This window comes from Ctenopharyngodon idella, chromosome 13 (genome assembly GCF_019924925.1).
Source record: "Ctenopharyngodon idella isolate HZGC_01 chromosome 13, HZGC01, whole genome shotgun sequence".
In the NCBI taxonomy this organism is placed as follows: Eukaryota; Metazoa; Chordata; class Actinopteri; order Cypriniformes; family Xenocyprididae; genus Ctenopharyngodon; species Ctenopharyngodon idella.
Window position 1 is genome coordinate 16,027,000 of NC_067232.1, and position 16,964 is coordinate 16,043,963.

Consider the following 16,964-nt stretch of genomic DNA (forward strand, 5'->3'; position numbering starts at 1 on the left):
TAACTTGGTTTCTTGACAGATTTATACCATGTTAAAGATGTTAAACACCGTCAAAACAACATTTGTTTATAACAAAACTTATTGCGATTATTGGATGGTAGGCAAATGATGTTTTTGTGAAGTTTTATTTATGCATCAACTAAAAACAGCCTAAACGGTACATCAAATTGAAGATCCATTAAATATGAGAAAACGATATTGTCAACCTAGCTTTAGCATCCACACAGCTTTTGTGTCAGTGTCTGGCTTAATGCTTTTATAAGTGTGTAACCTGTTGGTGGATGTACTAGAAGTGCTGTTTGGATCTAATTTGAGTAACAAATTGGAAATTTGGCATTCTGTATGAATTTGGCACAGAAAGCAGTGCCTCATCTCCATCAAATGTATGACCCCGTGAATCTGCTTAAGGATATAGTATAAAAGGTGAGAGCGGGTTCATGCCTTGACAAATGGATGGTCCAACAGGGCACTGGCGGTCCATCGCCGCTTCGGTTCACTCTCTAGGCAATGGGCCAGGAAGTCCTTCCCCTCTGTGCTCAGCTTTTCAGGAATGGGTGGTTTGTGGCCCATTCCCACTTTATACATGATCTGAAAGTTATGCTCATATTCGTGCCAGGGTCTCTGAATTAAACAAACAAACAAACAAACAGGAAGGAAAATTATTTACTTACAGTAGTATGATGTTTGTATTTTTTATAGTTCACACACTAAAAACACTGTTGCTAAATGATGGTATTACAAAACGAATAAACTTCAATACTGGTGAATATCTCAAGCAGCCAATCTGGTGATAGCATGTGATGGTTTAACTACCTCACCCCTCTGTAAGTAAATTAGTGATGCACCAAAATGATTTTTACACCCAAACCAGGTGTAAAAATCAGTACAACCAAACTGGTACTGCTGGAAAGGTCTTCCTGAAATATAATTAATCGAATTTCCACCAATTACAAAACGTGTAATTGGTGGAAATTCGATCAATTATATTTCAGGAAGACCTTTCCAGCAGTACCAGTTTGGTTGTTTAGGCATGTGTAGGTAAGCCCCAAAAAAATCCTTTCAGGATTCGGTGCCGAGTGGGCGCAGAGCGGGTATGTTTTCACAACAGTACATTATCCTCAAACCAGTTTGGGGAAATGCTGGTACATGGATGAAAAAAAGAATAAGACCAAAAAAATACATGCCTAAAACATATAGCAGGCTTTACCTTTCCAGTGACCATTTCTATGAGAACACAACCAAGGCTCCAGATATCAGCAGCACGACCATGACCTTCACCCTTTGCCCTTGTGATGACCTCAGGAGCCATGTATGCTAGAAATGACAAAGAAAAACAATGTTTTTTTGTGGTAATCATCACAATGCGACAGATGCCAGACAGTGTAATTTTAGTATTATTTTTACACTATTATATTTTTAATTCATATTTTAAATTGGCTTTTTATGTATTTTCAGTTTTTTTTTTTTTTAGTTTGTCATTTTTGTTGTGCTTGTCACTTTTTTTTTTTGGCTTAATTTTTATTTCAGTTGTAGTTTACAAGTAATTGTAATTCAACTTAAACTTTTATTTGAGATAGTTGTCAAGGCAACATTTCTAATTTTTGTTTACTTTTTTCCATCTAATATTTATACTATGTATATTTTGTTTAATTTTAAGCTAACGAAAGCTTAATTTTATCTAACGAAAACTATTTTAAATAGATGTAGTTTTAGTTAACACTGATGCTTGATTGACAAGAGTTGCATTTAAACTATATACAGTATTTAACACTTAAAAGTCCTTTTATATTCAAAATTTCCTATTACATTTCAAACTATTTCTACCATTTGTTGAATTTTTTTTAATTCTATTGATACTACTGGTGATAATGAAACTGCTGTTTTGTTACTGTTAACTTAAACTATTAAAAATTGTTTCATTAATTGAAATGAAGCTGAAATAAAATATAAATAAGTAGTTGAAGTACAAAAATTACTAAAACTATAAACTGACATAAAAAGGCTAAATAGAATAAAACTAATAAAAATAAAAGCACAAAATTAACTAAAATTAGAATGAAAACTGAAAATATAAAAATAAAAGCTTATTTAAAATATTAATAAATACTATAAACATATATAAATAATACTAAAATAATTTTGGAGATGGTATAAAATGATTCAAGGCTTACAGGAAGCATTTTGGTTTACCAAGTGACCCTCTATCATGAAATATGATTTTTGGAAACAACTATACTACATTAAAACTAGCGAAATCAGTGGACAAAGGTCTAGACCGCCAGCATGCTTCACAGAGTTTTACAACAAAAAGCCTTTTGAGATCTACAGTAAAGATTGTTTTGGTATGCCAGGTGTGGCTTCAGGACGCGTCACTATACCATTCAAAAAGTCTGCCATGCCCTCTGGTGTTTAAACCTGGGAACTACAACTTTGAGCCTCTCACCTGCTGTTCCCAGTGTGCTGTTCACCTCTCCAGGCATCGTCTGAGCATTGTTCTTTAGCTTCACGGAGCAGCCGAAGTCCCCTAGCTTTATTAAACCAGATGATGTGAGGAAGATATTGGCTCCTGGGGAGTAAAAGAAAGACAAAAATTATTGATGCAATGAAATAAAAGTCTTAACTGACACCAAGACATCCTACTGACTAGCTAATATATACATCTGATTCTCAGAATGATATCTATCATCTTTCATGAAGAAATGAGCAACTGGTCTTGAAGCAATAAATGAAGACCTTTAATGTCACGGTGGACAATGCCGTGTTCATGGAGCACGTTGATTGCCGTTGTGATCTGCTTGCTGTAGAGGCGGATGACGTGTTCCTGCAGACCCAGTCTAGACACTTCCTCCAGGGTCCCCTCGTCACAGTACTCCATAAAGATATACATCTCCTCCTGCAGGAGCAAACAAGAGGAACAATGATGCATAAACAAAACTGTTAAGCAGACGTTGACATAACACAAACACACAAAACTTTTTACCCTGTGCAGCTCAACGCCAAAGTAGCGGACAAGGTTGGGATGTTTGATTCCTTCAAATATCTTCAGCTCATCGGCCGTTTCCTTTATGGTTTTGTGGTCATTGGGCTGAAAGCGAATCTGGAAGCAAATTGAATTACAGTTTACAAAGTGCTTATACCACAGTGTGTGTACACACACAAACATAACATACACTGATAAGCCAAAACATTATGACCATTATGACCATACGACCAGTCACAGGTGAAGCGAAAATCGTTGATAATCAACTAACAAGGCAGATTAGGTGGTTAGCGAACAGTCAGTTCTCATAACCAACATGTTAGATGCAGGAGAAATGGACAGGAATAAAGATCTGAGCAACTTTGACAAGGGCTAAGAGTATCTCTGAAATGCCAAGGACTGTGGGTTGATCTCGGTCAGCAGTGGTAAGAATTTACCAAAAGTATTCCAAAGAGGGACAAACTACAAATCATTGATGCATGAGGGCAACGAAGGCTATCCTGTCTGGTCCAAGCCAACAGAAGGTCTACTGTGGCACAAGTCACACAACATTGTAATGATGGTTATGGGAGGAACATGTCACAACACACAGTGCATCACACTCTGCTATGCAAGAGGCTGCGTAGACGCAGACCAATCAGAGTGTCAATGATGACCCCTGTCCACCGTCGAAAGCGTCAGAACTTGATCTTGGAGCAGTAAAAGAAGGTTGCCTGGTCTGATGAGTCCCGTTTTCTTTTACAGTACATGGATGGCTGTGTATGTGTGTGCCGTTTACCTGAGGAAGTGATGCACCAGGATGCACTGTGGGACAACGACAAGCTGGTGGAGGGAGTGTGATGCTCTGGGCAATGTTCTGCTGGGAAACCCTGTGTCCAGCCATTTATGTGGATGTAAATTTGACACGTGCCACCTACCTAAACATTGTCTCAGACCAGGTACACCCCTTCCAGACAATGGTGTTCCCTGGTGGAAGTGGCCTCTATCAGAAGGATAATGCACCCTGCTACACTGCACACATTGTTCAGGAATGTTTTTAGGAACATGATGAAGGGTTCAAGGTGTTGCCCTGTCCTCTAAATTCCCCAAATCTCAATTCAATTGAACATTTGTGGGATGTGCTGGACCAACAAGTTCAATCCACTTCAGGATTTGAAGGATCTGCTGCTTACATCTTGGTGCCAGATACCACAGGACACCTTCAGGGCTCTTGTAGAGTCCATGCCTCGGCGAGTCGGCGCTGTTTTGACAGCACGCGGAGGATCAACAGCATATTAGGCAGGTGGTCGTAATGTTTTGGCTCATCGGTGCATATGAAATAAGATTTTGGTCATACTACCTACTCTCTGTCTTATGCAAAACCCATGAAATGTCAATTCAGGGACATACCTCCTTCATGGCCATCAGTTCACCAGTGTCCACATTGATGCAAGTGTAAACCTTTCCATACTGCCCTTCGCCTATAACCAATGAGAAAAAGTGTTAAGGAAATGCAACAGGAATGGCCTCTGCTGTGTAATGTATGCATACTGATGGCCACTCACCTATCTTGTTGCCTCTCTGCCATTTGAAGGTGACCTTGCGCAGGCCCACATGCATGACATTATCGTAGGACTTGGGGGTGTTGCACACCTGTCCTATGATGTTTCGCTGTCTCATGAGCAAATAGTGCTTGTCGTCGAAGGTGCGTATGGAGCGCCGCACAGCCTCCATAGGGCTTTGACGTGCTGCTGTGTCTGTAAGAAAATCAGAGCAGTAGTTGATATACTGAATATTAGGGCTGGTCCAAATACCATTTTTTGAGCTTCGAAGCTTCGGTAGTAATCAACGCCGAATATTGGAAGCTTCGGAGGGAGGGGGCTGAACATATTGCATAACATTTGCGACGGACAGTTACACGTGTTTCATGGGGAATAAAACGTCAGTTATGAAATGTCAGTCGCCTCTGTTAAGTCTGTCTGGTATCAATAACTCAAGCTAAGTGAGCTAACGTATCCCTGTTTGCTCTTATCCCTATTTGCTATTTAATGTCTGTTTGCATTTTGATTATGTCGAGAACCGTTCATCCAATCGACTTCACACATGGTGGGTGTGTTGCTGCAGACTCAAGGGAGTGCAGTGTCGCATTTGGCGCAATATGGACACGTTCAGAATTAATAAACTTAATAAACTACATTACAGCGAAATAAACTAGCTGAAAGCAGCGCGCCTCACGCGGGCAGGGCTTATATGCTTTGAGAACGGACACTGCACTAGTGATATAAAACACAGGTCTGTTAAGAGCAATACTTTTATTAAGGTAGCCTAAAATTTTTCTAAAAAACAAGGTTGGGTTCCTTCAACTGTCCATCCTATTAAAAACAGCTAGGCTATATAAGATAACTAAAAAAAGGTATTGTATTTCACCAGATTTTATAGTGTAAACATTCAAGAGCGAATGAGAACCGTTTCACGAGGGGGATGCCAGTTGTGCCAAAAAACAAACAAACAAAAAAAACAGAATATTCAAATCCCAAAATTGAAAATAGAATACCAACCCACTGAACGAATATTCAAATATTTGGGTCCAGCCCTACTGAATATGCATATTATATTTGCAATAATATATTAAAAATAATAAATTTTGTTACAGCGAGAATCAGTAAATAAATGGTGTAAGTGATCACTTAAGTCTCAATGTGGTATATTTCATGTATTAAAATATTTTAGTTAAAAATAAAACTGTTTAAAAGTCTGAGGCCATTAAAATCATTTAATGGTTTTGAAAGATATCCTTTAGCTCAAAAGGCTGAATTTAACAGTAATATTGTGAAATATTACTAAAATTTAAATATATTTAAATATATTAATATATTTAAAAATGTAATTTATTCATGTTATTTTAAAGCTGAATTTTCAGCATCATTACTCCAGTCTTCAGTGTCACATGATCCTTCCGAAATCATTCTAATATGCTGATTTGGACCTCAAGTAACATTTCTTACTATCAATGTTAAAAACAGTTGTGCTACTTAATATTTTTGTGGAAACCACAATACATTTTTGATTTCTTTTTTTAGGATTCTTTGATAAAAAGAAAGTCAAAAGTACATTTATAATGTTACAAAAATTATATTTAAAATAAATAAACTCATCATCATTTCTTTTTGACGTGTTCTACCTTTTGACTGGCTGATGAAGTTGCGGAGCTCCCAGCTGCGGCGGGCCGTACTGCTGGGGTCTCCTTTAGGATACGAGGGCTCTAGAAATACAAGAGAAAACTTACAGAATTAGTTTATTAAGCATGACACTTTTTACACAGTCAAGTAATGCATCTATACCTTCTCTGTCCTCTGTCGGGCTAGAATGGCGACTGAGGGATTTAAAATGCAGCTCCGCCGCCACAGATGAGAGACGGTCGTTCTCATGTACATTGGAGCCCCTATGTGGCAGAAAAGAGTCAAATTACATATAGCCACTACCTTAATTCAGATAAGAAACCGGTTGAGACAACATTGCATGCAAAAATGAAAATAAAATGAAACATGTTAGATACGATGAGCATGCTTAAGTCTTACAGCAACACAACAGCAGATGGGAAAGCTAGCTCTACTAAAGCACAACAGTGTTAGAGTCGCAATAAGCAGCATTAACCTCTTTCAAACCATATACAACAACCTCTGCCTCTGATTTTATCATGAAAGTTCATAAGTTATCCGTCAACCACTTGTCAAGCTATTGAAGCCCATTCACACCAAGGACAATAACTATAACGATAAAGATATAACTCTAAAAATCGTTCTAAAAATATAAAAGAATAGCAGAGTCCACACCACAACTAAAACGATAACAGCACAGAGAAACAATATCATTGGAATCACTTTCAGAACGATTTCGTCCAGCTGATGAACAAAAGACACTGACAGCCAATCAGAAACCATCTTGCTTTAAAGATCGAGCATTTTAAATGACAGATGACAAAACTGCAGCACGTGCTTAGAATAAATAGAACGATATTGTCTGCTGGTGTGGATGCTAATATAGTTAGCGTTATATTTATAGCTATCACTCTTGGTGTGAACAGGCCTTTAATGTTGTTTGACAGCTTACCAGTTATCTAAAAAGATATGGAAAATAAAACAAACACCTTCTTTGAAAAAGTAAAATATGAATGTTTGAAAAATTCTTTGAAAATTGAATTGTATTGAAATCCTACTGATATGTCACTTGCATAATAATTTGAAACACAGTGTATATTGTTTATTGTGATTATTATCTTAAAGAAATGATTGCTGTGTTTTATAATACTGCCACTGCTGGCATTTATTACAAGAGATGAGCCACTCATGCATCACAGTAATTTTGCCATAGTTAAGAGAAAGTTGTGCCAAACAACATTGCTTAACTGTGGTAGAATCACTAGCTGCGTTTACATGGACTCTAATAATCCATTTGTAATAAGTCTAGTAGCACAATCAGATTAAAAAAAAAGTCACATATAACCACGTCAATCGGAAAGAACTGACCAAACTGGATTTAAATTTCATTCAGATTGTAAAGGGAGGTTTAAACCTTTTCTAATCCGTTCAATATGACGTGAACACTTAAAAACCGAAACTGCACATGTTCAGTGGCGTATAAATGACGTAGATGCACAAAGCTTCATGTGCTTACCGTCACCTGATTGGGACCCAAAATATATAAATATTAAGTCTGCTTTTTAAAACAAAGAAAAGGAAGATGATTATAGTATGCTACAACAGCAGGAAATGGTTTATTCGTGCAGTGTATGCGTGTAAAAAAAAAAATTAGATCCAATTTGAAGCTTGTGACAAACACACACATCAACCTCATCATTTTATTAAGCATTTATGTAAACACTATGATTAACATTAAAAGGATTTAATTATGATTGAAACAAAAGATGTCCATGTAAACGTAGCTACTGTAATACGTAGCCTCACTTATTGCTTTTATAATGAGAAGGATGTGTTGGGTGGCACATTGGATTTTGGAAATTGGACAAAATCTTTAAAATATATCAGAGTCCTGAACTAGGATCAGATATTTTTATCTTTTTATATACTAATGAACAATCACACGTAGAGGTGAGTTGATCCTTAAACAGAACTCTGAGATTTCAGGGTCAAAGATGACCCTGATGATAGGGTGTTAATGCCAAGGATGCATGCTAATGCATGTCTCAACAGAGACTATTAATACGGAAGTGCCTGGACACTGTGAAAGTTGCAAAGGTCATAGTTCACTAAACATTTGTCATTAAAGCAAATCATCTGCTAAGGGCTCATACAGCAATGTGAAACCCAGACAATTACTGTGGGTTGATTATTCATCCAAACTGGCTGGCAAGGAGTTTGAGATGGAGCACTACATCACTTTCATGTACTGAACTTAAATGTGTTCAACTTAAAGGGGTCATATCATACTTTATTGTTCTTTTGCATTTTTATCATTCATTTTAAAGATGTTTCTTGTGTAATAATTCAGTCTTTAATAATAATTTTCACCTTTCTCTGACCCTCAAGTGAATTAAACAGGTCATTTATTGCCATGCATTTTGCTCCAATTCCATGTGAATTGAAATACAGTGCATTTTTCTGCACTTGCACATAAACTGTGCTTTTTGCGCATAAAAAAGTTTGTTTTGTCTAATATAATTTGTGCTGCCTCATCCTGCAGTAATGCAACACCTGGGGTCCGTTCTTTGTACGTTGCTAACTCAGTTAGCTGGATTTGATTGTTGACGATTTGGCATGATCTTGGATTGTTCGGTTCTTCGAAGCTCATCCCGGAGTTGCTGTCATAGCAACAGGTCATAGCAACCGTAAGCTTAAACCTGCTCGGGAGCAAGCTTATTTCATGTAAACAGGATTAGACTGCATCTTTTTAAGCGGAATTGATACTTAAAATCTGTCCCAGCCACCGCTACTTTATTTCAAGCGTACCCTACTTATCCAGAGACAATAACTTAAAATAATAATAATTTACAAATTATTTAATGTTGTGTAGTCTATAATACTATAGACAGCCAGGTTTACTCATAGAAAGATTTATTTGTGATGGAATAATTACTTTATAATTGTATGGAGTCTTACACACACATGCTGTACAGTTATTCTGAGCCGTGCATTAATTTGAGTGGTGACAGCTATTATGGGAGAGGCTTGATGCAGCGCAGAAGATGCAAATAACTTGGTCCTGACTTTAATTAATTTTAAATTAAAATTTTAATTAATGCTGTCACATAACAAATCTGCTTCAAAGGTAAAATTAAATTAATTGTGAATTACAACATTGAAATAAAAATGTAAAGCCTGTACAAATACTAGAAAACGTGAATATAAATAATTGGGAATCATGTATATAAAAAAAAAAAAAAAAAAAAAAAAAAAAACAGTGCACATTTCATTTATCTATTATAACTTATGTCGTTTTGGTTGTTTGGCTGTTTTCTTATAAAGGTCCAGAAATTCCTCAAGTGTCTTTTTTAATATGATGTCACTACGTTGCCGTTGCCAGCCAATCGCTGCATTGCTGATCGTGGTTTGAGTATCGATACATCTGCCCTTTTCAAGTAACTCGAGAATGCGCAGTAATCTCATACAACTTAATCCTGATATTTTAATCCAATCCACAAATTCGTTTGAAGAACAAAATTAGCCAGAGTTCAGTTATCACGATTAGAAAATCTGGCATCTGTCAAATCATCTCGGATGTATAAAGCGACGTACGAAGAACGGACCCCTGCTTTACATTGTGACATGATCACAAAACAATTCCGTACTAAACTTTATTTCTAACACTGGGATCCTTTAGAAGCATATGCAGAACAGTAGGTACCAGTCTTATTTTAGTATCATTGAGACATTATTATAGTTATTAATTTTTAGAATTTTTTTTTTTTTTTTTTCTCAGTTTGATTTTAAAGTTTTAGTAACATATTTTGTCAATAAGTGTCATTTTTAATCTATATATATTTTTACTTTTTATTTAAATTTTTGTTTGTTATTTTAGTACAAGTTAAACTAAATTAAAATTAGAAATGCTGCCTTAACAACCAGAATTTTATCTTTTTATATTTATATTTATTTTTATATTTTATTTTAAGTAATACTGTTTTTTTATGGTTTTAGTTAACTATATTAACCCTGCTTCAGGTGGAGCGAACATTCCCACATTCACAGAGCAAACATTAATCTTAATTTTAGTTCCTCTAGTTTTTAGGAATAATCTATGATATATCCTTCTTATTACCACACTTTAATTGTTCTGATTACCCAATAGGCATTGCTGACACATAAATGTAATCAGTCATTTTAATATATTGGGTTTCTAACATAAGAAATCCGAAAAAACTATTTCTATTTTGGCTGTTTGGTTAAACAAATATTTTTCAGTATTGAGTTGTTGTAAGAGTTGTGACCGTACGTTTTCACAGTACATCTCTGTCAATCAAAGAAATTTGATTATAGATGATATGACCCCTTTATCATCACAACATCCAGTGTAAAAACAGCATTACTCAGAAGGTTCATGCTTTTCTCGTGGACTTGGGTAAGAAAACAGAACATTTTACAGAAGGAGCAGCCTGTTCCAAGATTTTCTGGTACCCGACGTCTTCTTGGTGTAAAACATTCATAATACATTTCAGATTTTTGCCAATTCACTTATGAACCCAAAACCCACGAGAGATGCCGTTCTGAGAAGGATGCAATGCTGAAGATGCTGTTGCAGAGCTCCGTTTGGGGTTGAGAATGGGTGGTCCTGACTACCTGATGTCATTGGGCACGCCGCCGGAAGATTTGGTGGCGTGGCCGTGTTCCCCTGGGGGTAATGGAGGGGCGGGGCGGGGACCTGGGGGACACAACTGGGTACGCAGATCACACGGGAGACTCCGACAGCTGTGGTGGAAAAACAGACTGATGGCCTCAGCATTCTGCTTTGGATGGTGTGTGCATGTGTGAAAGTGTTTATTATTAAATAAGGCAGAGCTTTACTCATGTTCTAATATCAGCATACAGACAAAACACACAACATGACGCACACCCATATGAAGCTCTATGTTGCAGCACATATTGTGGTTAAAGCATTAATACAAACTACAGCATTAATAGAAGCATTAATTAAACCCTCCTCCATTTAAAAAAAACAAAAACAAGGGCATGCAAAGGAAGTACATATTCACAAGAATTATAATGTGTTATTTGTTGCACTAGATGTGCTACTGCTGAAGACCCAGAATATAACCTACCTGAAACCCTCGGCATGAGATGAAGGGATGAAGAGGTATGGGTTTGGAGGATCACTATGGCAACGGGGGACTTTGACAGGTCGAGGGCTGTTTCGTGGGCCTGATGGAAGAGTTACATCATGTCATGTTCAATTTATTTTCTCTCTTTTTTTTTGTTATACAAGAAAAACATACAATGATCAAGATAGGCAAGATCTTTATTCCTACAAGAATACAGCATTTTAATATGTCTGTTAAAGCACAAGAAGACATGAAAGAGAGCTCAATTCAGCATTCGCACGCTGTCTGAAAAACGAAACGGCGAGAAACTAATAGAGCACTGGCCCGTCATCTGTCCCGAGTTTCGTTCACGTTTGTTCATGTTCTCACAACAGTGCATTGTTATAATTAATAAAAATGTTACCAGCCAACTGCCAATTGACAGTTTCATATACTCGCTAACAGCGATTTTTACTCGCATTTGGCGCTTGGCGAGAGTTTTTTTTTTTTTTTTTTATATACACACACACACAGATAGAGATATATATATATATATATATATATCGAACCGAACAGTTCTCCTGCACTGCCGTTCAACTTGAATCTGACGATGCATCTATAATATGGTTTGTTAAAAATAATGCATAAAACAAAAAAAGTTTGGCTAATGTATGTTTCTGTCGATGGATATGCATTCTGGCTTTCCAATACATTACAACAACAGCGATGATCAAAAAACATGGACAAAAGTGTCACTCTTTGTAAACCTTGTTCAATATGAATGCCGTATGCTCAAATATGACTGTCATTTATCACCTGGGTGAGACCTGAACAGCTCACGTTGCTATCTGTGTTTAAACTCATTTAAGCACTGCCAATTTAAACATTCAAGAGCCAGAAGACGCGAATGAGAACTCGCGCACGCTGAGAGAAGATTTGTGTGCACGCATCCCAATGGCGGCGCTAGGCCGGGGCTTGCTGGGGCTATAGAAATATGCTTAGCACCAGCGCACAGCGCAGCCCCCCCCAAGGATTTCCTAATGATTTTCCTGTTTTTTACTGCGTCACTTTCATTAAAAAAGTCATTAAAACCTAAAAAATAAAGTAAGTGTTAATAAATGTTGTAAATGTGGCTATAAACAATGGTTTTACTGGGGGAGGAGTCACTGCGCATTCAGGTACGGCACGCGCGTTAGGAATAGCGATCAAGCGCCTCGTCAACAGCCATCATATTAGACAGCAATGAAATATGAAGCAAAAGACTGCGGACTTTAGACACATCTCAGAATAGTTCAGAAGATAACAGATATTGACCTCTTGTAAGCTGCTATTGGTGAGAAGCTATCTTTTTGAATATTCACTCACGTTAACGTCAAATAATATAGATTTTAATATAAATTCTTGCACTTTGTTCACCCTAGCTAGTCAAGTGGTGATGAAAAAATAAAGAGAAAATGTCGTTCTTGATCTAAACCTATAGAAAAGGCCTTAAAAAGGCATCTTTGTCCACATCTTGTCTGCTTTTTTAGTTTCTCACGCCGCGTTTTAAAACGCCGTGTCAGGTTCAACTTCTGAAAACACGTCACCCTACACGCTTTTCCATGTTGTTTGCATTTTAAAATCACAAGCACGTTCCTTCATTTAGCTCACTTTCACTGCAGTATACATAGACGTACGTATGCCTATATGTCTATGGGACTGTACTCAACGAGTTTCAATAAACTGTTGTTAAAAGAGCTGATAAGGTAATAATAAAGGTGTTAAGCAAAATTGACAGGCTACTGTGCTTACTGTGTACACTTTACAATGAAACCTTGTAAATGTATAATTTAAGGTAAAATGGAAAATGTAAAAAGTAAAATGCAATAAATTCAGGGTATTGAATTTTTTTTTCTTAGCACCCCCTTAGAACTGTTAAGCCCCACCCCTTAGCACCCCCCCCAAAAAAATCCTGGAGCCGCCACTGGCTCATCCGTGTGCAAATATTGAGTTCTCTTTCAAGTCTTGTGCTTGAACGAACAAATTCACACAAAAATTATGTCAACATGCCCATCTTGGTGAGTAACCTAGCAGACATAGTCATGTCTTAAGTGAATGTACAGTATCAGTGTACTGGATTTGTGCATTATGTCTTAAAGTGACAGCAGCCTAATATTCCTGCTTTCTTTGTTTTTTGTTAATCAAACAACAACAAAAACAAAGAATCACTCATTGCTCTTGATTGAATAGCTTCTGTAACTTTAATAAGGATTAATCTTTAATTTGTGCAGTCAAATATGCAATATTTGATTACTTTAATTTCTGTACCTGAAAACTAATATTAGGCCTACGTGAAAATAAATAAATAAATAATAATAATAATTATATATATATATATATATATATATATATATATATATATATATATATATATATATATATATATTTATTTATATATATATATATATAGGGTGCGATTTGGGGGGGGGGAAGGGGGGGTTTCCCCCCTTCTGGTCTATGTATCCCTGCCTCTGCTGAATTATTTTTATCCCCAGTGGGGATAAAAAATAAAAAAAATAAAAAAAAATATTACACCCGGATGATGCTACTCCACAAACCACCAACAGAGCATATAAAATACCAAAAATAAAAATATTTTTTAAAACATCGGCAAGTAAAACGCTGCGTTTATATAGAACTGTCTCATTATGACCACAACAAACGGGACACTTTTCAGACGCGCATTCCAACTTCGCCTCAGCGCCAGGCACAAGTCAAACGAGCGTGGAAAAGATAGGTGATGACGAGGGAGCTTTACTTGAACAACAGTGAACTGCGGTCAGACGAGATGTTGTCAGGCTATGTCAGTAAAACTCAGAAAAATGAACATGACTGTCCAATCAGCTGTTATACTGTGCTCGCGGTGCACACTCAAGAATTGCACGCACAAATGCGGCGGCGCGCGCTGCACATTACTTTATTATAGTTTAAATAAAGCGCAAATGAAACTACGAGCATGCACCGTCGTTCTTCTGTTGTAAATTAAGTAATGAAATTACCTAACATGCGATTAAAGCTGCCTCAAAACTGTGCATGCATAGGCTATTTGTTGACATTGTTTCAAAGCAATTGTTTTCCAATTTGTTGGCCTTAAAACGTCTTAAAATGCACGTCTACACCAAGGAAATCATTTTTTTTCTTCGGGGGAGCATACCCCCGTACGCCCCTAGACTAGTAAACTACGTTTTGTGACCTCAGTAATTATGAAACCCTGTGTACGGCCCTGCTTCTATTTTATCTAACGAAATATGAGGTAAACGTGTATTTCTCCAAATGTGCGCACTTTGGGACTAAACGTTTGTATATGCACTGTGATCAAAAATAAATAGAAGCAAACGCGATTGAATGTAGAGGTTTATGTCTCGTTATTCTATTAAAAAAAAACAATCAATAACTACTGATTGATTTTGCATTATTTTGCATTCCTATTAGAAATTAAGAATTATTAGTGTCATTGTAAATAGTGGTGCAAATATCGAAGCTATCTAATCTGTATAATACTTCAAAACTCAAGGTTAAATCAGAATATTTATTGTAAAAATGTTTCTGTAACAGGCAGCTGCCAAAAATTACTATATAGCTCCATTGTGGTTTGTGATTTATTTTCAAAAGGGAAAAAAAGAAAAGAAAAAAAAAACCTTTTCAAAACATCCCCCCTCTGGGTTTTTTCACAAATCGCACCCTGTATATATAATATATAAATAAATATAAATTACAGACAATGACAGCATAACCATATCTTAAACACTGCAGGGCAAGAGAAGAGAACACTTACCAAAGTACATACTGCTGACTGGACTGTGCGGTTTGCCGATAACATGACCGATACATTCATTCATCAGAGCTTGCAGACTCTATAAGATATAATATTAATGATTCTGCACTCAATTGCAATCAAAAACAGATTTTAAAACAGCAGGACATGGATATCTCACCAGAAAGTCATCTTCTGGCAAGGCTGATATAAACGCAGCCTCAATCGCTTGAAGAAAATCAAAGCCCTGTGTCGCCCACCTAGAGATTAAAAATAAAATATAACTTCAAATAACATTTGTGAGCATGCTACAAAGAACAAGGTGGAAATATCATTTATTGTGAAGCAGTTGGAAATGTTTACTTTGAACATTAGCATCTCTGTGGGATGAAACACTGGCTCTTCTCCAAAATCTAGTGAGCTTTCTACGGATGCAGCATTTTAAGACAACATAAACATGCTTCCAAAGCAAAGGCTGTTCCAAAAGGTAGGCAGCATGATAATGCAGGCTTCTAAGATAACTATTTTAGCCAAATTCTAAGGAAACATTGCATGTATCCTTTACAGAAAATGCAATCCCATAATGCACTGCAACAAACTCAAACATTTATTCTAAGATGGAGAAGCGAAGTATCAAAAATACATTGGTCTACTAAAAATTTTACTCAATATTTGTTTCTAGGCTTATCAGAACAAACTCAATTGAGAGTCAATTCTGAGGTAGAGTTCAATGATAGACACCTCAAAATGAAGCTAATTATGTAGGACATGACACCCTACTTGTTTTTGTAACAGAGCCAACTCACCGTGGACGAGTGCCTCTTCCACTTTCACACTTTGTGAGGACAAAGTTCATCCACTTGCGGGCAAAAGCGATGTAGCGCTCCCCTATTCGTCGTCTGAACTCTCCAGACATCAGCCGAACAACCTCTTTATGGTACTGCAGGATAGCAAAAAAAAAGTGTGTTGAACTGGACTCAAGAAAAACCTTTAAATGTTAGCTTGTTTCATACTTGACACAGTAGCTTTGAGTTTTTTTTCCCCCCTGAACTTCCTTCTGTCCTATGTTGTTGAGTTCACATGGCTAATTAATGTAAACACTGCTATAAAGACAGCACTTAAGGGAGTTAAGCCTAACTAGCTAATTACTAATTAGACTTTTATTAGATTCAAGGAAGCAAGAAACCCATCTAGACGTTTAACCATTAGACTACACCACCACCTCATTACTAGCTCATTTAAAAAGTGGGAAAAATTGTTTTTGACCATCCTAGGGCCGTATAAATAGATTTGTAAGCTATTTAAAGTTGGCATAAAATGGAAATTGCGATAGTCTTGTAAATCTGAGTGAAACGGTGAGAAAATGTAGGGTGGGACATGAGTTGTCTATCAGGAATAGACCATTTAGGTGTTTACAAACAGCGATGACATGTTTTGTGGGCAGAGCCTACCTGGTGGCAGAAAATGACAGTTCTGCAGTAGCAGTCTATGGATATAAAGGAATAAAAGAGTAAAAAAAAATATATATATAATTTCAAGTTATCTCCTCACAATTCTGCCTTTTTCTTTGCAGTTCTGAGTTTATATTTCACAATTCTGAGAAGAAAAATCAGAATTGTGTGATTTAAACTCGACATTCTGCCTTTCTTCCTCATTGCAAGTTTATATGCAGCAATTCTGGTGTTTTTTTCCCCCCCCTCAGAATTGTGATATAAAATTGTGAGGAAAAAAGTCAGAATTATGAGATAAAAATGTTATAGGTTTAAATGTAATCTATGTAAAATGTTATAGGTTTAAATATTTTTTCATGCTGTAACTGTAGGGCAAATACACTATGCCCCCATATAAACTGCATATGTGAATATTATGTATTGTTTACATCAAATTCATGCTTTAATAGTAAACTAATCATCTCATCAGTCCAGTCTGTTCGTTTTTAATGGCTTGCAACCATAAACGTC

At 36.6% G+C, this 16,964-nt stretch overlaps 1 protein-coding gene across 5 annotated transcripts in view; it reads right to left on the reverse strand.

The window, feature by feature from the left end:
* map3k4 (mitogen-activated protein kinase kinase kinase 4) overlaps window positions 1-16,964 on the reverse strand; it is a 40,761-nt gene that overhangs the window by 870 nt on the left and 22,927 nt on the right. For 4 of the 5 annotated variants that reach the window (XM_051918191.1, XM_051918193.1, XM_051918194.1 and 1 more), the window contains exons 13-26: window positions 15,810-15,943; window positions 15,185-15,263; window positions 15,025-15,103; window positions 11,232-11,331; window positions 10,753-10,881; window positions 6,301-6,401; window positions 6,141-6,221; window positions 4,525-4,716; window positions 4,370-4,440; window positions 2,981-3,097; window positions 2,734-2,893; window positions 2,444-2,566; window positions 1,208-1,314; window positions 442-621 (exon numbers count right to left, since the gene is read on the reverse strand). In XM_051918191.1, the coding sequence (XP_051774151.1) occupies window positions 442-621; window positions 1,208-1,314; window positions 2,444-2,566; window positions 2,734-2,893; window positions 2,981-3,097; window positions 4,370-4,440; window positions 4,525-4,716; window positions 6,141-6,221; window positions 6,301-6,401; window positions 10,753-10,881; window positions 11,232-11,331; window positions 15,025-15,103; window positions 15,185-15,263; window positions 15,810-15,943 (1,653 nt within the window). The remainder of the gene's footprint in view (window positions 1-441; window positions 622-1,207; window positions 1,315-2,443; window positions 2,567-2,733; window positions 2,894-2,980; window positions 3,098-4,369; window positions 4,441-4,524; window positions 4,717-6,140; window positions 6,222-6,300; window positions 6,402-10,752; window positions 10,882-11,231; window positions 11,332-15,024; window positions 15,104-15,184; window positions 15,264-15,809; window positions 15,944-16,964) is intronic. The other variant, XM_051918192.1, reaches the window with a different exon arrangement.